The sequence below is a fragment of the Malurus melanocephalus genome, unplaced genomic scaffold, assembly GCF_030028575.1.
Source record: "Malurus melanocephalus ecotype Western Australia unplaced genomic scaffold, MMel_1.1 scaffold_67, whole genome shotgun sequence".
In the NCBI taxonomy this organism is placed as follows: Eukaryota; Metazoa; Chordata; class Aves; order Passeriformes; family Maluridae; genus Malurus; species Malurus melanocephalus.
Window position 1 is genome coordinate 1,708,852 of NW_026623299.1, and position 19,784 is coordinate 1,728,635.

General features: G+C 41.7%; 1 protein-coding gene across 1 annotated transcript in view; it reads left to right on the top strand.

The window, feature by feature from the left end:
* Positions 1-19,784, top strand: part of MGAT5 (alpha-1,6-mannosylglycoprotein 6-beta-N-acetylglucosaminyltransferase) — a 101,318-nt gene extending 81,534 nt beyond the window's left edge. The window contains exons 13-17 of the mRNA XM_057366538.1: positions 5,319-5,465; positions 8,094-8,210; positions 8,938-9,012; positions 11,334-11,491; positions 12,619-19,784. Coding sequence (XP_057222521.1) covers positions 5,319-5,465; positions 8,094-8,210; positions 8,938-9,012; positions 11,334-11,491; positions 12,619-12,817 — 696 coding nt within the window. The 3' untranslated portion in view covers positions 12,818-19,784. The remainder of the gene's footprint in view (positions 1-5,318; positions 5,466-8,093; positions 8,211-8,937; positions 9,013-11,333; positions 11,492-12,618) is intronic.

Sequence of the window (19,784 nt, forward strand, 5' to 3'; positions counted from 1 at the left end):
GCTGTTCTGCCTCAGCATATGGTTACCTGTCAGTGTTGATCAACAGGCACACTCACTCTAAGACTTCTTGCTGCCTGAATATTCGCAGCTCCAAATTTTTATACCCTTTAAGAGGCAATACTTGAATACAGCTCAGTACAAAACACTGCTCACCTGTCACTGGTGGCCATCTGCTGCCTATGTGGGTCAATTGTGTTTATATCAGATGGATCATGGGTTGAATTGCTAAAATAACTGTAGGTTTTTCACAAAAATTGAGCTGGCTTGAATAGGAGCTCTGTGCCCRGAGGAGCCCCGTGTGTGTGTGCATATGCATGCAGTGATGTTCAAGGACACTTTTGACTCATAATCCCTTTATCCACTAGGCAACATGACCAGAGTCCCCTGCTGAATTCAGTTACGGGGTTTTGTCACCAGACTGCCTGTGTGCTGCAAATGTGGGAATGATCAGGGCCATAACTCCAGGCTGGGAACATCTGTGGGTACAATGCTCGTCTGGAGCATGGTGGGGAGACAGCAACCTTTGTCCTTAAACTTCCAGAAACCTTTGGATGTTTTGAGACCAAGGGTGAGGATTGTGTGTCACTGGCTGTGATTCCAGCACTCTGTTAGCAGGTTTTTGATAGGTCAGCTGACAATGCTCTGTTTTTCAGGAAGCGAGAGCTAAATAATAATTTAACAAATCACATGGTTCAGCCTAGTCAGAAGTGTCAGCTTATGCTGCACTGCTTCATTTTGTCCTTAGACAGCAAAATACCAATAGGTGACAGCCCAGTCCTGTGATTGTTAATCAGGGCTTGGCATTCCCAAAATTGCCTTTGGTGCTGGCAGTAGCTGGTAGGACACAGCAGCTGCCATTTTACTCTGGGTGCACCATAAAGCAGCACATTTTGGAAGGAGTGAGCTCTGCAGGCAGGAGGGGCTGCTTGAGATTCATCATGGCTGCTTCAGCTGGCCAGAGCATGACAAAAACGAGCCACGTCTCCAGTTCCTAATGAGAAGATGTGAGGCCATTCATCACGTCGGAGGAGAATGGGGTAGGCGAGCTGGCAGCCTTCCTGCCAACTCMCATGGCTCCTGGCCAAGTGGGCAGCTGGAGGACTTGGACCAGACTCTCTTGGAAGAACCAGTCTTGAATTCTTGAGAAGTATTTCTCCTTTCGAGAAAGTTTCAGATGAAACTTTTATTTTTGAGAGAGTTCAAACTCTTTTACTGAGTGGGATTTGCGATTTCTGAATGGGGATTAATAAAAGTAAGAATGATACCCTGCTTAGACACAGGAAAATAACTTCCTTTTTTGTTTTGCATTTTATGAAGGCATGTGTATTTACTTCCACACACTTCATAAAATCAGCTGAAAWTACATGTAACTAGTGATTCTATTCTCAAATTGTTTCAATCACAAAGGGATTGACTTTTGCAGAAAGTATTTTGTATTGATGAGAAGAATATAGCAAGATAGTTAACCTTTGCTATGCTTCTCTTTCTGGAGTTCAGAARAGAATATATAAGTTAGTAAGGAGGCAAATAAAAGTGGTGATAAACCTACCAACCTGACAGAACAAATTAAGTGAAGTGTGGTAATGTTAGAAAGGGGAGAGAAGAAGATAAACACTCCTGTGCRTGCATTTTTAGTCTCTGGAACGTGAAATTTTTCTCTTAAATATTCACCTAGCCATAATTACAGTCAGTGAAGTAAATCATTCACTCCTTATTTTACACTTCTGGCTCTAATTTGGAAAGACTGTTTACTTACTTATTTTGATACTAGTCTGATGTGGTGCTCTAAACTCCACAGATAAATTGCAGAGTATCAGCTGAAAGTCAGTGGTTTCCAAAAAAAAAAAAAAATTACAACAAAACCACACTGTTTTCATTGAAGGGCTTGTGAGTCACCTTCTGTGTCATAGATGTGACCATTTACCTACCTCATGGTGAGAGGACTGTTTACATTAAGTCAGAGAAGAGTCTTGGCTGGTGTGCTGCTGGGTGGCCAACCAAAAATCTGAAATTCCAAACCAGGGGTTCACCGTTACAGAGGCAGAAAAGGTTCCTGAGGAGCCTTTCTTAYGGAAACCAAACTATTAAGGATTTCCACACCTGCTTTACTCAATTTGGGCCAGTGATGTTGCAGACACAAATCCCTTTCTCTGGTCCCTGCAGACCTACAGCACAGACACAATGGGGTAGCAGACCTTACTTAAAAAGGAATGGATTTAAAAAACCCCAACCCCATAGTGAGTGCTGTTTCCATGATCGCTCTACTTCTGTATTTATTGGCAATTATCTCTTTTAGATAAATTTTACAGTGTAACCTCCTTCTGGCAGTGCCCACATTCTGTGGGGTGTCAGCGTGCAGAGCCGGCTGTGCCGTGTGCCTGCTTAAAGCTCTGTAGGAAAAATAATGGCTCTTGCTTTCAGAAACATTGGAAAGGTGAGAAAAATGCTCACAAACAGAATATGAATTTTTTCCAAGCACTAATCAACCAGTAAAGCATGAAGCAATTCTACTCTGCATAGCAGTTTTGCTGCAGCTAACGGAGTGAGGTCAGGACTAATATTTTTATTCATTTGTACCCACTGTGGTGTTACCAACATGGTCACATTTGGAGTTTTTCAATGTGGACCTTCAGCCTTAGGGTGCAGGTGCCTCCCCATGGTGGAATGGGTTACCAGACATTCMTCTGATGAGAAAGTGCCCTGAGAGCCACATCAGCACTTTTTGTGTTGGAGGCAGCAATGTACAGGTACATCACAAATCAAGGGAAACAGTCTGGTTTAAATCTTTACTCTGTGGGAGAGAGTCTTGTCTTCCCCACAGCCTCAGCTGGACTGAGGATGGATGTTTTTTTCACTGGTACCTGAAAATGCCTGAATGTTACTTCTACCTTTTTTCTTTCTTTTCAGTTCTTTTCCAATTAGTGACTTGCACTATTTGCTGTGTACTCTTAGCAAGGACCTTGACGAATTGTTTTAGCCTTTCTGGAAATAACARGCTGCATGTATTTCAAAGGATTAGCAAATGAGAGCATCGTGAGCTACAGAAAAGACCTGTGTTCTCTGATGCTCGCTCTTTTAATCATAATGAATGTGACTTTCTTGAGGCATGTAAGATATTTCTCAGTTTTGCTCTTTACACCAGACAGAAATGCTGAACYGAGGAACATTAATCTTAGAGAAACTCACAGAATGGTTTGGGCTGAAAGGGACTTYAAAGATYATCTRGTAACAMCCYCCCTGCYATGGGCAAGGACACTTTATGAAGGACAATATTCTGGAGAAGATCYGGATTTGGTTTGGAAATTTGTGCTAGTTTGATGATGATGTGCTGGAGGGTGATAGAAGGGCTGAAAGAAGGATTTCAGGGSTTTGTTTCAGCAAACACACACATGGATCAGACATCATCCTTCTTTCTTCCTTCCAAGGAGCAGTGCTGCTTGGAGGTGAGGTTGGAAAATGGATGTGAAACAGGTGGTGAGCTATTTATTATAGATTAAGTGATGGCAGCGTGCTCTGTGCTGTCAAAACAGAAACCCATGTTTCTTTTCCCATGGAGCTTCCTCCTAAATAAATGGACCAGTCAGACACAGAACTCAGCAGTGCACAGCAGCAGTTTMTTAAAAAAGTGCAAAACTAAGCAAACAACCCAGCATTCCCTGCATAACAGACAAACACAGGATCACAGGAGAATTGATATCTCACATAGGTTTAATTGCTGGTTCTCAGCTGGTTTKCTGCCTGAACTAAGGAATAGTTTAAATAAATAATATTTTATGGGCAGACTGCATGAAWTGGTTTCATGTCCTTGATTCTTTATTTTCAAGAGATTATCTCCCTGTTAATTCTGCTTCTTGAGATTATATTTAATACCGTTTTCTGACTGAAAGGTAGTGTATCTTATGTCATATATAAAACCAGAATTTTGATAATCTACCTCTAGTAGAAACAGTTCTTTGGATCTTTTTGTTATCAACCACTGGAAAGTTTCTGTAAAATTTAAATCTGTGAGAGAGCTGAGAAACTTTTTGCAAGTAGGCAACTTCTTTAACCTGCATATTGAAAACTGAAATTGCAATATTCAGCTCCACACAGTGAAAATTGTATGTCCTCAGCTATGCTGAGAAGTGTTAACTTGCTTTTCTAAAATGAGCCAACTCTGAATTTATCCTGTTGTTGCCATGGGTTGGGGAGGATTGATGCTGTGCACGACAGGGCTGACTGCAGGTTTATGCATCAATGTTGGGATCAGCTCCTAGGAAGAGCCTCCAGCTGTGAATGTTCTGTTTCTGGGATTCATTTCCGTGTTGCAGAAGATTTAATGCAGAAAAGTGCACTCTGACCTCTTTGAATCTGTGTCCTGAATGCATGATGCTCATAGTCATGAAGGTTGTGCTGTATTTTCTTGTAGAAAGCAGTAGTTACATATGAATATATCTGTATTTATATGTATATACATATATATATGTATATACATATATATATGTATATATATAATATTGTTATGCAGCAGTGCTGAGAAATTGCTGTTCCAGCTCAGAGCTTGCAGTTCTCCCACTGTCCACAGACATTCATTCAAATGAAGAATCCTGGATTTAAYTTAGGGGAGTTCATTAGGTGTGGCCAGGAAAGGGGTCAAGATTTTATCAGACAGCTCTGAAGAAACATTTAATGTGTTTTCACTGGAGCAGAGCAGTGCCTTTTTCAGAGCACCTCCAGTCTCAGCGGGTGTAGAAAAAGCTTTGGGATGGATTTTTGCTCCCGTTTCCCTTGGAGGTGTTGAACSCTCTGAGCCCCTGCAGGCTCTGCTGCCTCTGTGCAGTGTTGTGAGCTGCTGTCTGCTGCCATCTACCGTTTTAATTAGGAGCTTAATTAGTGTGCCAGGAGCATGTTGGGGTTGGCAAAGGCAGAGGCTTGCATGGTTTGGGAGCTGGGCAAACACTGGTGCAGCTGTTGCTGGAGATTGCTGCCTTAAAGCCTGKGCCTGTAGGAAAGCCCCAGCAGTTCCACTTCAACACCAATCAAACCACTTTTTTTTTTTCACCCCCCCCAAAAACCCTGAAAGGGTCTGTTGTTGCCTCAGCTCCATGAAAAACCACCTCAGCTCAGTACAGATGATGGTTGTCAAATGTATTTAACAGGACATTCCATTACAGCTTGGGTGGGAGGCAGTGAGCTGTTGAATTTCTTCCATTTTCTCCTTAGCACTGCATTTTCTTTGTGCTGATACATTTAGAATGGGTTATTGTTTATTTTGAGCTRGCTCTTAGCTCTTTTGTGAATAATGAAAAATAAGATATCCCTCATTTTCTGTTTTTCAGCTGTTTGTTGGTCTTGGATTTCCATATGAAGGGCCRGCTCCCTTGGAGGCTATTGCAAATGGATGTGCTTTCCTAAATTTAAGATTCAACCCACCAAAAAGTAGCAAAAACACTGATTTTTTCAAAGGCAAACCTACACTCCGAGAGGTAAGCTTTATCAATATTATTTTTTTTTTGTTGAAAATGCTTGTGGGTTTCTTTTTAATAACAGAGTGTAGGAATGTATCAGTCCTTATGTTTATAGGATAATCAAAATGGTTTTGTGAGCACACTTCAAGCTTTATCTCAAGATTTGTTTATATGTACATTCTGCTACTTCGTATTGAGAGATCATAAACTGAAGTTTCACTTGAAAACTTGATGTTCTGCCCAGGAACAGATCGTGTCATTTTGATACATGATGCATCATTTAAAAGTGTTTTTATTTTGTTGAAGAAACAGACATTGCAGTGTACTGTGCAGGAAGTAAATAGGTGTTTAAGTAAATTATGAAAATGGCATTTGTGGGTGGTTCTGTGTGTTTTGGAGCTGGTTTTTTTCTCCAGAAAAGACCTGTTCAAGGCACTGTTGAGTTAAGGTGTTAGTGGTCACCCACCGTGTTTGTGGTTAAATGCTGAAAACTTTTGAGAACTGACTCTTGAAGAAATCAGGAAAACCAAACTCCAAACTTTCTGAACAGTCAGTGTGTTTAGACTCTGGTGAGSGAGCACTGAGGCTGAGTAAACAAACCCCTCACCCTTCCACTGATTTTGGAATATTTTTTTTCTTCAATGTAGGTACAATTCAGCMTGTATTTGTAAGCATTTAATAGTCACAGAGCCATTTCTGACATTAGCACTCTTGCCTGTGGCCGTGTCTTGCTCAGAGGTGTACATACATTTATYCTGTAGATATTCACATGAAGGGAAAGCTCTCAGGTAACAGGYAGATGATGAGAACCTTGCACAGCCACACTTCCCAATTCAGGTTATGCTTGGGCCACATAAATTGTGTCCTGAGCAGCAYCAGCTGGATGACAAGCAAAAGACAGTTTCCCGTTTTAAATCAGGAGTATAAATTCCTTGTAATTTTGTGATTCACAACTGTAATTGTCTTCCTTGTTATTCATGTCCTGTACAAGCTGCAGCTTGCCCTTCCCTCAGTCTGTGCTGCTAACAAAGGAGGCAGCAATAAAGGAATAAAAACATGTTTAAAATTCCTCCTTGGTCTTGGCACCTTCTGAAACTTTTCTTCCTTGAGTCCCTTGATTTTTGTCTCATTTCCAGTTGTTCTGTGCCCCAGCACCATAAGTGCTCAGGCTCAGTAAATAACCTGAACCCATCTAAGCACTTAGCAGGAATTTCAGGGCTTGGAATGCCAYGGTAAATCCTGCTGGCATGTGTCAGCACTGACAGAAATGCTGTGCACCTGACTTGGACAGAAAAATAATCCCTGTTGAAATAATCCCTCTAGTCCTAAGTACATAATGTATATCCATCAGGAATATGCCCTGCTGACCTATCCTGAGAGTGGCCTTTTCTCTGCCTGGTATTCACAACTGCATTTAGATCCGATTGYCAGTAATCCATGTGCTGGTTCTTTAGGATTARGAAAGTCCTTAAATGCTTCTGTCCRTTTTTCAAGTGCTAAAAAAGAMYAAAAAGAACTTGTGTAGTTTGATTATCCATRCAAGAATTTGAAGATAAAGCCTGTGTTTAGTAGTTTGGCAAAGTTACATTTGCAAGTTACTATTTCTCCATGAGCAATATGCAATGGCTAATTTCTATTTTTTTTTAATATGGGGTTTAATAATTTTAATAGAGAATGCAGCAGTTTCTTGCATTCACTTGAGGAGAAGATCCAGTACAGTGTATGCCTGGTGCARGAGAAGGTTCTTCCCAACAGACACCGTTTCCTACTTCAGATCTTCTGCAATGCCTTTTTACCATRAACATGGCATAAAGAGGCAGCTGTATAAACATTGCCTATAAAGAATCTGTCCTCTGGGKTTTTTTGGTRTTTATTGAAAAAGCASCTGTCTTCTGAGGCTAGTGTGAAAYRCTTCTCTCTTCTGCAGCGTGTTCATTTGCATGTTCYTGTCACTCCTGGGTGACCTGCCGCAAAAAATACCTACTGGGTTGTCCTGATAGTTCTGAAAGCAACTCTGAGACAGCTTTTCTTAGGTTCCTTCTTGGCTATTCATTGGTATTGTTTTCTGACAAAGTGGTGAGCAAAATATTGGTGAACACTCTTAGTGAGGTCAGGTTACTCTGAGCTGTGAGAGTCAGAATTCATCCCATGAGAGAGAAATTATTCCTTCTTCAGTGTTGCTCACAGAAATCTGGAAATAATTGAGATTTGAAGGAGAGGGGGTGAGGATGACATCTCTGGGAGCCAGTCCTGCAGGGCTAACCAGGACTTGTGGCACTGTCAGGTTGTGAAGAAGGAAGGTGGCTCTGGGTGAGCTGTGGGGAAGCAGGGTTGTGGTGCAAGTAAATTCAGTAAATATCRAGTCTCCTGTGGTGTGGGTCACTCTGAGGACTGAAGCCACAAATTAGAGGTGAACATATCTTACTTGTGACCTGTGTTATCTGATTTTCAGTTTTCCAACTAAATTCACAATTCTCTTTAAAGAGAAGGAATTACATTAATTCAGAAGGAATGGTGCTGGCTGTTGTGTTCTGAATGAATTCTTGCACAACCCTCATTCATTTCACCCAAAACACCTGACTAAGAGAGTGAGACACAAGGATATCTTGACATAGGAATTTTTACCAATGTAATTTCTTCTTTCAGTTRACATCTCAGCATCCTTATGCTGAAGTTTACATTGGGAAGCCCCATGTGTGGACTGTGGACATCAGCGATCTTTCTGAGGTTGAGAAGGCTGTGAAATCCATTTTGAATCAAAAGGTGAGAAATGTCTCCTCAATTTCCTATCAGCACTTGAGAATGAGTGCTACATTTRGGTAGGCTATTGAAGAAAAAATTTATTACATATCTATGGTATTGAAACCAGCATGTTTTAGTACTGGATATGTCATGTTCTTACTTGAAAAAAAATGAGTGGGTGAATTTGTATAGAAATGAGAATTTCAGTGTAATTATACAGCAATCTGTGTTTTCTGTGCATTCAGTGAGGAAGTTTTTCGTTGTTGATTCTTAGAGCATTGCAGACTCTCCACTGCTCAGCTCTGATTTTGTGTAGCCTTGACATTCCCACTGAAGTGCTCGTGCACTCACAGTGTGGAATSGTAATGAGGGCACTTCAAGGGGAGGGAAGTTTGAAGGACTTTTCAAAGGTATCACATTCTGTTTTGTCACTTCAACTTCAGAATTGAAACTTGGTTAAAACAGGAGCTCAGGAATCCCATAGGATGTCAGGCTGGCCTTACATCTGCCTCTTTGCAGTGTTCCATAAAGATTTTCAAGGAACAACTCTTGCTGCCTTTAAAAAGGAGCAAAAATCAGCTTAAACTGCTGATGTGTTTGTAAAGTTATTACTTGTTAATGAGTTTATTTGTATTTTTTTGTTGCTGCTTGAGCTAAAATGGAGTATTTGGGGCAGAAGCTGCTGCCACAGAGCACACCACAAAGCTGAAACAAAAACMCCTCTAACCTTAACACACTGTCTCCACAGATTGACCCTTATTTGCCCTATGAATTTACCTGTGAGGGAATGCTGCAGAGGATGAACGCCTTCATTGAAAGACAGGTATGAACTTTTGGTATGGATGTCTCTTGGATTTTGTTGGAAAGGGAGAAGAACCCTCTCCATTTTAAAACTTCTCAGTGTTGCTGCTGTCTGAGTAGAAATAGTAGCTGTGCAGACCTTGGTGTTGCATGAAAGCAAAAAGGCAAATTTTCAGTGTGTTTGTGACTTCCTTAGCTGTGTACACACAAAAAAAGCTTTGAGTCACTGAAATACAGAGGTACTTTTTGGTAGAATTGCTGTCGGGCTGCAGCCTCTGGGCAGATTTTTCAAGTATTTAGCTTCAATCGATAAAGCTTTAAATGGTTTGGAAACCAGTTGCTTAAAGGACTTTTGGTGCCTGTGCATTACTGCCAGCTGAGAGCAGCAGAAGATGTTGAGTTGGAGTAATAARCTGCAGAGATTTACAGGGAATCCTGGTTTCTAGAAATTGTGTGTTTGCTTGGACTTCTGCCCAAGCCAGATCTCTTGCAGGAGCCAGCTCTGCCTTTTGTTCTGGCTGCTGCAGAAGAGAGATAGGAATAACCTTTCTCTGTGATTGTCATTTAATTGCCAGCATTTCTTTCAAGGGCACTGGACATGTGTCTGTGCTTGTATTTCTGAAAGTGGGTACTGTTAAAGACATTCCTAAAGAAKAACACAGCTCCAGGTCAGAGGGGCAGTTAACACAGCGTAGCTTTCCTGCCAATAAACACTTTYTGCTGCTGTATTGATGACAAAACCTGTAAAAGTATCGCTGCTGCTTTTGATTCTTCTAACCAAGTTAGCTATAATTGGGAATTTTTGTCAATCAGGAAGAAGTGGAGCTCAGTGTAAGGGAGAAAAAGAGAAAATCAAGAGGTGGCACCTGTGGCTTAAACCCGTCTCTTCCCTCTGGCCCTCCCCCAAGGGCTGAGCCCTGCCTTGTGTTTCTCAGAAATCCAMAGACTAATATAATTTTGTTCATTGTTTTGACTAATTATCAAAAGCTGGTGGTGTTTCACAGCTCCCAGGATGCTCAACACAATTTTTAGCTGCATGTGCTTAGCACTTTGCCTGATTAACATGGCAGATGAACCAAAAATAAAGAGCAAAAATAAAGACTGAGGCCTTATTTTGATGAGTTTGTGGTGGAGGCARGAAGAACAGAGAAAGCAGCACAAGCTTGAAGCAGGAATAAAGATGCTGGAACAAKAAGTTGTTCTGGTTCAGAGGTTGTGGGATGCATTGATGGTGACAGTGGGGTCTTCAGGGGCTGTTTGAGTGTGAAGAGGATGGGGCCAGGTACACTSTCCCACTAGTCACTCCATGGACAGTGGTTCACAGGATCTAAAGGAGGTGTCCAGAGTTCCCCTTCTGGGGCCTTGGTTTAGGGTCAGGAGGGAGGATGATGTTCACAAGAAAGCTTTAGTGAATTCCCCAAACCTTCAAGTGCAGCACCTGAGCTGAAGGTCCTCATGCTCTGAGGTGAGAGAACTGCTGTGAGCTATGGTTTTACCTCTTCAGCTGAGATAAACCAGCTTTTTCTCCAATCTGCTCCATCCTGCCAGTGCCCTGCTCCTGCCAGCAGCCCAGTGTGGCTGTTTGGGGCACCCCTGCCATCTGCTGAACCCATCCCCTGATCCTGTTTGCTCTGTGSCTGCTCTGCAAGGCTGGGAACCACAGGAAGGAACTGCTTCAGTTTTGGCACTGCCATCAAAGGAGCAGCCAGGCAGCTGCAGCCAAAGCAGCTGAGATTCCCTGTGCAAATCTGGGAGCTGTTGGATGAGCAGGCTGAGCTGATGGAACAGAAACGCTGGCTTTGCAAGTTGTGGCCAAGCAGAGAGCTTGATAAGCCAGCAGAAAATGTTTAGGGCAGGATTCTAGGAGGTTGGAAAACTGATTTGGCTCGGCAGAGGTTCWGCTGAGCCCCAGAGCTTGGCAAAGGGAGTGGGACCATTCACCCAAGAGCAAGAAAAGACAGATGGAGGAGGACACCTCCTTTGGCCTCACCTTGAAACTTGTGGATCCCATCCAACTCACAATATTCTGGATTCATGACTGTGTAATATGAATTTGTGGTTAGACCTGGAAGTATGAAAATTTCCTCCTTCAGCAGAGGAAATTAAAAGGGAATACAAAAAACTCAAGCTGATAGTGAGAACCCCAAACTTTGGGGGCTTTGGGTCACAGTGAGGCATCAATTCACACAAATTTTGGTTATGTCCAAAGAAAGCAAACCATGATGAACCAGGCCCAAATGGTTTGATCACCTTTGATGAGAGGTGCCAAATGTTAAAATTCAGTCTGAGTACTGTGAAATGTTGTCTGAACACATCACAACAAACCCTGGTCTGTCACTGCAGGATTTCTGTCACGGGCAGGTGATGTGGCCCCCATTAAGTGCCCTTCAAGTAAAAATTGCTGAACCTGGAAAATCCTGTAAGCAAGTTTGTCAGGAAAGCCAGCTCATCTGTGAGCCTTCCTTCTTCCAGCATCTCAACAAGGACAAAGCCCTGCTTAGGTAAGTACTTACAGCACAAATTTGTTATTTGGTCTCTTTATCACACTGGTTTTTACAACACCTGGAATTTAAAGCCCAAGTTCTGTGAGAAGGGAGGGTGGAGCACTGTTTGGCTGCTGCAGGTTGAGTGAGGGCACTGGCAGTGCTTGGTGAAGTGTGTGGTATTGGAGAGAGCACCATACCAGGAGCAGGGGGYCAAAAACCTCCTGTCACTTGTCCTGGGTAAAGAACTCTGACCCCTGGTACACTGGAGGTGCTGGTGCAAATGTATAAAACTCACCAGCCATTAAAGAGGGGAATGTTGCTTTCAGGTGCTGTCTCTTTGGAATGCATTCCTTTCAGAATGAAAACAAAGCCAGGATGCCACAAATGGCTGCTAAGGGAATCTGCTTTCCAGGTTTTCTATCCCCGCTTTTTGCTAAATTACATTGTAGAAGATTTTTGGGTTTGTATTTTCTTTGAAAAGYTGTAATTTCCAGTGGAGTTCAGAAGCAACTCGTATAAAAACTTTGTCAGACTTCTTTTGTAGCTGTCTAGACAAAATCGTAATTTTGTGGAAAAAAAACCCTCTGTTAAACACTGAAAGTCACCAGTGTTTCCAGAATAAGTGAAAAACAAGGYTCTGCTGGAATTGCTACCCTTGTGCTTAGGCTTTGTGGTCAGGAAATGGCAACTGGCATTTTTCATTTTCCTGCTGCCTGATGTTCCAGCATCCCTCATCCCCACAGTCCAGATCACCCACCCTGAGCTGCCCAGMTCTGTGGGGCTTCCCTGGGCAGGGACCTCCTGAAATCAAAGAGAGTATCTCCTGATTTCAGATTCTTTGAGTTTATCCTACTGAAAATCCCTGGTCTATTTAAATATTATGTTTYGGGGAACAACCTAAAGCATTTTTTTCCTCTTTAACTTCTTTTATTAATCTTTAGGAAGCGGTAAAGCCRTAAAGGCTGCACTGCCCTCTGCAGAGAGAATCTGTACAGGAGAAAAGTCACGTTCTGGAAAGCAGCAATTGTGAATGTACTTGATTTAGGATCTCAGAGAGCTGGGTTTTTTTTCATTTTTAGCAAGGAAGGATGAAAGCTGTACCAAACTCCAGCCTGATCTCGATCTGGTGCTTTGCTTTCCAGGCACAACATCGAATGTCTGTCCGTGGAGTCTGCCAACGACATTCTGGTCCCCTCTTTCGATGCACGGAGGAAGCACTGTGTTTTCCAAGGTGACCTGCTGCTGTTCAGCTGTGCTGGCTCCCACCCCAGCCACAGAAGGGTGTGCCCCTGCAGGGACTACATCAAGGGGCAGGTTGCTCTCTGCAAGGATTGCCTATAGCAGCGGGGGCTGCTCCGCGGGACAGCGCGTGAGTAGTTGGGACACAGCTCCTCAGTCCTTCTGCACTTTGCTCCGGCTTTTCCGCCGCAGGCAGAGCTAWCCTTGCTGGGCACAGTTATCCCCTAAGAGAGGAGGGATAAATAAACAGCTGTAACTGATCTTTTCTTCCTGTAAGGACGCTTGCAGTGTCGCTCTTCAGATTCCTTCACCCGTTTGCGAAGAGAAACGAGTCTCATGTTCGACAGTGATTTGAAGATGACTGCACAGAATAGTTTGTAGAAAATTTCCAGACCCATCAATCTTCTGGTTTTGTTGTTTGGGTGAAGTGTTTTCTATTTTTTTAATGAGTTAGGTCATCCCCTGTCATGGTTAGCTAAAGGATCTTAGCTTCATTCCAGTAGRAAATGGAAAAAAGTGTGCTTAGGGAGGGGATGCTGGGGAAGGAGGACTAACATTTTATTCAAGGTGCACTGGTTTGGGTACAGCTTTGGCTTGAATGACTACAAAGTGGTTTACTTCACAAGAACTTGGAATCATGAGAGAGCTCTGTACCCTGTTATTGGGTTGTTTGGGCCCAGGGTTGTTTTTTTTTTTTCCGTTTGTTTTTTTTAAATTAAATCTTTGTATACAACAAGGTATTGTCTGCATCACAGCTGCTGCACCAGAGCAGCCTAAGCWGAGTGTCACAAATGAGCAAACAGGCAGTGACACATCTTGGTGACTGCACAGCTCGCTGGGGTTGTGGCATTCTTCAGTGTGGAAAAGCTACAAAAACATCCAACCATTTTTGGAATGGACTCATCACAGTTTACTGGTCCCATTTAGAGGGTAATCCTYGGAAATTGCCCACGCTTCTGTTGTAGTCTGTCTACTAGAAATACTGTGTGAAGCAAAAAGTATTCAGCACCATTGGAGCAATATTATCGTTAGAGCCTCAGTTTGCTATGGCTTCCAGTAGTTAAAGTGTTGCTGAATGACATAGAAAGGTTAAATTAAGCTAACTATAATTATTGTATGGTAGAAATGTAAAATGTCTTCATAACTAGCTAGGTTTTTTAAGAGAATTTTTTTCTGGAGAACAAGTAAGAGACAAAGAACTGCCAAGAAAATAATGAATCAATCCTTGTGGTTTCTTTGATTGTTTTTCTGGTTTTTAGGGGGCTGTTTGTTTCTTCCTTTTTTTTTTTTCTTTTGGCAGGCACACCAATTACAAATGTAGAAGGAAACAATACAAGAATTCAGAATTCAAATCAAACCTTTTTGTTTCTTTGGAGCAGCAAGTTAACTCTTCTAAACCGCCTTCTTTTTATAGAGATAATTTTTGTTATTTTCAGCAGAAGGTGACATGCTTGACAGCACCATTTCTAGTCAGGAAGTTAAGATTAGTAAGAAACAAATCTGCAGTCAGAGTCTGCAGGTTTGCAGTTTAAAAGTGCTCACACCATGCTGGAAAAAAAAAAATCAGCACAATTTTTTTTTTCATACAGATTATCAGGTAGTAATGAAAGGCACAGATGCTTTTCATTTTCCTTTCTTGGACATATCTYATTGGCTCAGATTTTTCTTGTAAGCAGTGCCCATTATCTGTGTGGAAATATTGATGGACCTAGTGACCTACCAAAGAGCAGGCAAGGGAGATGCTATTCACCGTGGATAAATCCTCCAGAACAGTCTAGATTTTAACTTTCCATTTCAAAGCAGTGAATGAGCCTTTTCAAGCATTTGGYTTCCAGTCTCACCACTCCAGTGTTAGCCTGTAACAGCCTAATACTGGGAGGTTGTTGAGTATCCAAAAAAGGGTCTGTGGGAGTTGAACAGCAGGGTCACCAGGATCTGGGTTTGATGATGTGAAAAGCTGTTGTATTTTAGTGTAATTTTCCAGAAACAGAACAGCTGGGTTCTGTGATGGGAGGCCAACTTTTTGTATGAAAAGAAAACAAACGCAAACCAGTATGAAAATCCCTCCTGTTGCCATAGCTCAGCMTTTGCTTCAGACAGCACAAATGTAGTTTACTACTTCTAGTTTTACCAAACTGAAAAAGCTGGGGGAGGACGGTTGGAAATGGGTTTGAGTAGGCACAACAATTCATTCTGTATTTATATAAAATATCCCCTCATACCTGTGCATATTGGTGCAGCTAGAAAATCCTGCATATCACATTGTGTGAAYTTCCAGCTGGTGCTGAAAGCAAAGCCAGCAGCAGGACTTGGCCTGGCCAGTTCAGCCTGASTTTCTTCAGGCAGGAATTTATTTCRGACTGGGATATCACAGAATTCTGTTGGAAACAAAGGTTTGTGCKTGTGCACTTAAAGGATGCAGAACACATGGGTTCTGCTCTTGTGTCATTCCTTGCTGTAAATACCTGTTTGCTTGGTTCCCCCTGCTGTAKGGCCCACATGGCAATACTTACTGCATTTGAGTTTGCCTCTAAAGATGGGAGGGGTTTGCTATTTGTTATTGTAAGATTTTCTGGTCTAGTGCTTTGCTCAATGCTAAGTTTGCCTTTACCACAGCAGGGAGAGTTTGTTATAAGCTCTGTTTTTTCGTGCTGTAGCACTGTTTCTAGTCTGCTGAACTGAATTACTGCATTCTGGCAAAAATGAAACAGCAGCACTGATGCCGCTTGCGTTTCAGCCAGGGACAGAACATCCAAATTGGCTTCAGAGYCAGTGGTCTCTGATCTTATTTCCACTGAAACCTAGAGAGAAGAYTCATTAATCTTGAAGAAAAAGGAATCAAGACCTACAGCTTCAGTGTAAATTCCTGTCAAAGGAGACTATCATGAGAACTGTAAGTGCAYAGACTCTGTAAGCACTGCTCACTGAGCTTCACACGCTCCCCGTCACGCAGCCGCGTTCCCTTGTGAGAAATAAGTGAATCCCTCTGCAGATAAACACTCAGGCAAATCCATGGGGACTAGGGAAAAGTTTGGATTATTTACTAAAACCTKTAATAGATCTCCACATTTCAGGACAGCAGGCAGCCTTCTGTCCAAGTTCCATAACAATTTCCTAAATAAACTATATATAGTTTATATATATAAATAAAGAATAAAGGTATGATCCAATCCTTGCACTTCAGCAAGGACATCAGAGAGGGGACCATGCTGCTGTTTTCAGTCTGACAGTAGAGCTTGCAGCTTCCTTTGCTCASAAGTCAGGCTTTTGCATGACTGCATTTGAATATATTGATCTGCGATTGACGGGCAAAAAATGTCAAAAGTTGAATACAAAACCATTTTACAGGCTTTTAAACATATCTCTCATATCAAGACATTCTTTGTTTTAAAATTTTGTATTTTTGTATGTGACCTAGTTTTTTTCAAAAATCTTGTTCCTACGGGATTAGAAAACTTGAGAGAAACATTTACATATTTATTAAAATTAACATAAAAGGCTTGCCTTTGAAAGGTAAAGTTGGTAAATACACACTGTTTAAAAATGCCAATAAAAACCTCATTTATTTCATATATGCAAGTTGATTTGCACATGTATAAATAGAGTTGCTTTTTGCATTTTTTGCTTAGTTTCTATGTTTCTTTTTGTAATTTATAGTTGCAGCAGTGTGTTTGCTTGTTTATATCAGATTATGTTTCTACAAATATTTAATGTTCATGTGCCTTTTTTACTTTCTTTGGGGTTTGGATGCGTGTTTGGAAAATGGACACTGTCTGAACAAGTATAATGGAACACTAATTCCAGGTAAATAGTGCTGATGAYTCTGCATCTTAGTGGTGTGAATTTTGAATGTTTTTAAGTAGTGGAGAAATTTGTTCTAAAACTATAAGGCTTAATAAGATAAAATATACTATAACTTTTAATAATTCTTGCAAAACATTGCTTCTGCAAGCAGAATGCAATTTACTGAGAATCTGTGATTTGGCATGAGAGCTCCTGCTGGGACGGGATGTCTGTTCAATGACCAGGGAGCAAAGGAAAGCCATGAACATTCCCCAGGGAGACCATGATAACAGAAAACCTCCAGGAACAGCCAYGTCTGATTGGATGGGCAGGAAAGGTGGAGATCCACATTGAGGTTTGTGAGGTGTTGGTGTTTGAGATAAAGATGTCTCTGCATGGGGCAGTTCCTGATGCTACCAGCTGAACTGTCAGCTCTTGGTGGGGAGGGATGGTTCAGCTTCTTGCAGATTTATTTTATTTTTAATGSTAGTATTTTGCAGAACAGCTTCTGATCAGATTTCAGTTGGGATGGGGTTGTGGCCAGAGCCAGGACTCTGCAGCTTCCCAGCTCCACTCTGCTCCAGGCCACTTGTGTCAGCTTTTGCACCCTGCTGCTTGTCAAGGATTCTGACTCGTTGAAAATTTCTCTTGATATYATCAGCTCCAAATCAGGTTTTCATGTTGTGCCACTGTCCTTTGAAATCCTAGTCAGCATCCTTGATTTGTCCTTGATATGAAAGACATGCCCTCCCCTCTCAGGCATGTGTAGCCCATGTGAATTGCAAAGGGCATTTATGAGTTTGCTGCACTGTTCACGTAAACAAAATCCAAATTGCTTTCTCAGGTATGTCTTTTGCTCATAGTTCATTTCAGGACCAGATTCTGCTAGAAAAATAAATTAAATGGGATGAATCAAGCTGGATACAATCTCATCCAAGCCTAATTAACTTCGTGACTCCCACTGGCTTCTGTGATAGCACAACTCCTCCATTAATGTTTCTTAAAATTAAAAAACATCCCTCCCTTTTTAATAAGTGTTAAGCACTGTATCTTACATGATAAAGACCGAACACTTGCAGGGCATATTGCACACACATCAGCAGCCAGTTTTTCCTGCAGTCACAACATAGATCAGCTCTGACTAAGCTGATGTTACTGATTAATTATTATTAATTAAAGTATCAGTTGAAAACATGGTTAAATTACTGTTCAGTCAACAGCTGGGAGTCTGAGGGATGGTGTTCTTGTTGTTTGCTTATTTTTAGGGAGACTGGGAGTTTTCAATTTCTAATTCCACAGTCTTTTTTCCAGAGGTGCTAACATTTGGCATAGTTGTTTCCTTGTGATGTTTGTCCTGCAGCTGCTATGCCTTCAACTTCTGACTTGTGCTCCCTTTCCATCTGTAGTTCTCTTTTGGTCCCATTGTTGTAGGGATTGCTGTAAAGTCAAGGAGAATAATGCACTGACAGCTGTAGGTTTTCATTGGGGCTGAAAAGGCCAGGGACTTGGAGGATTTCATTAAGATCTGCTTTAATAATATTGCTTTAAATGTGAYGTCAAAATATACCATTTTATGGGCAGTGACTTAAATCTCATCTACACATTTTCAAGCAGTTCTGTTGATTGTTCATTTTTTTTCTGTATTAGTTTGTAATTTCCAAATACTACCTTTAAATTGAATGTGTAAACAGTTACCCCACATATGAAGTGTAAAATGTTTACTGTAGGAATGTGTTGAAAATTGCAGAGGCTGGACCCCAGAGTGCCTCCRATGTCAGGCATCCTTCATTGTTCTTTCTTCCAGGAAAGGAAACAAAGTGCAGCCCTTGCTGATGTGCCTTGCACGCTGGGACCTATCCATTTTTATGGGTGTCATCCTTTGCATATTCATGTAATTAGGAACTCACAAAAGTGTGTTCCAATTCAGCAGACCTCTCTCAAGAGCGCTAAGCCACCTGATTATTAAATGGGTAAATAAAACCAGGTCCTCGAGGTTTTGATAAAATGAATAATAACTTCACCCTGAATACACAGACTGCTTTAAAAAATTGGTTATGCTCAAGTGATTGAAAAATCACTTCTCTGTGCTAGGAAAATCAGCACAGGTGTCATTTACTCAGGTGGGTGTGCACAGGAGCAGAATTTGTCACCTCGTGTTGGGGCTCCCAGAACTGAAGCATTGAGCTGTCCCCATGGCCACCAAAACACGTGGCTTCTTCTGGTGCAGGAAAAACCCATCTGTGTTGTCCCTGCAAACAGCAGCCGTGGGTCAGTGCAGAGCCTGTGTCCTGGGCTGGAAGGAGAGTGTGTAAATAAYGCTGTGACATTTCCCGGAGCCACCCGGGCACACGTACATGTCACACCGCTGCCTCGGCCTCCAGCAGCTGCAAAGTAGTTTGAACTATCAAATAGGTACATGATAAATCAAGTTAAACTGCTGTCTGAGGGCAGTTAATTTTAGTAGTGTTATWCCCAGAACTAATTTATGTTCGTTATCAGGTCTGTTGCAGTACAGTGAGAGTGAAAAATATTTTTGAGGAGTCGTGGGTTTCATTTGGTTTTTGCTAGGAATGCAGCAGAGGAGGAGGGAATGGTGGTTTCTGCTAAAGGAAAAAAAGAGAGTGAATTTCATGAGAAAATTTACCCTGAAGATTCTGAGAGCTAAAAGAAAAATATCAGGGAATATTTACAAAGCTAATTTGGGCTTGGAGACGTTGATCCTGCTGAGCTTGTTGGGCTGACCACTGCAGGGAGATTCCCCAGAGTGCAATTTGGGGCAGCTCTTTGGGTTCTGGTCTGCATCATTCCCTGGAGGAGTCTCCCTCTTCATGGGTGAAGAGGGTCAGAGTCTGAATGAGCCCTGTAGCAATGTAAATTGGAAAAAAAACCCTACTGAAATAACTAAAATACTGCTTTTAGCAAACAATAATGTGGAGGCAATGAGGGGTTTTAAATGTACAGAAGAACTTCAGGGTCAGGCTGGTACTGTGGGGTGTTTGGTTTGAATTCTCCCCTTTCAGGTTGATCCTTTGTTTTATTTCAAGTGTTGTGTTCCACTATATTACGTTCAAGCAGTTGGATTCAAACAGAACAGAATGCAGTGGTTCCGATACTGCCAAGTTCCTGGGGTTCAATAGGATGGGATTTTTTTTAACTTTTTTTTTTTTTAGAACAGTAAATGTCTGTACTTTAATGGCATAGAAAAAAAATGCTTTGTTTTCACTGTTGTAGAAAAAAACTAGGGAGAATTTATTTTTCAATAAACTTTTTTCTTGTGTGATTTGGA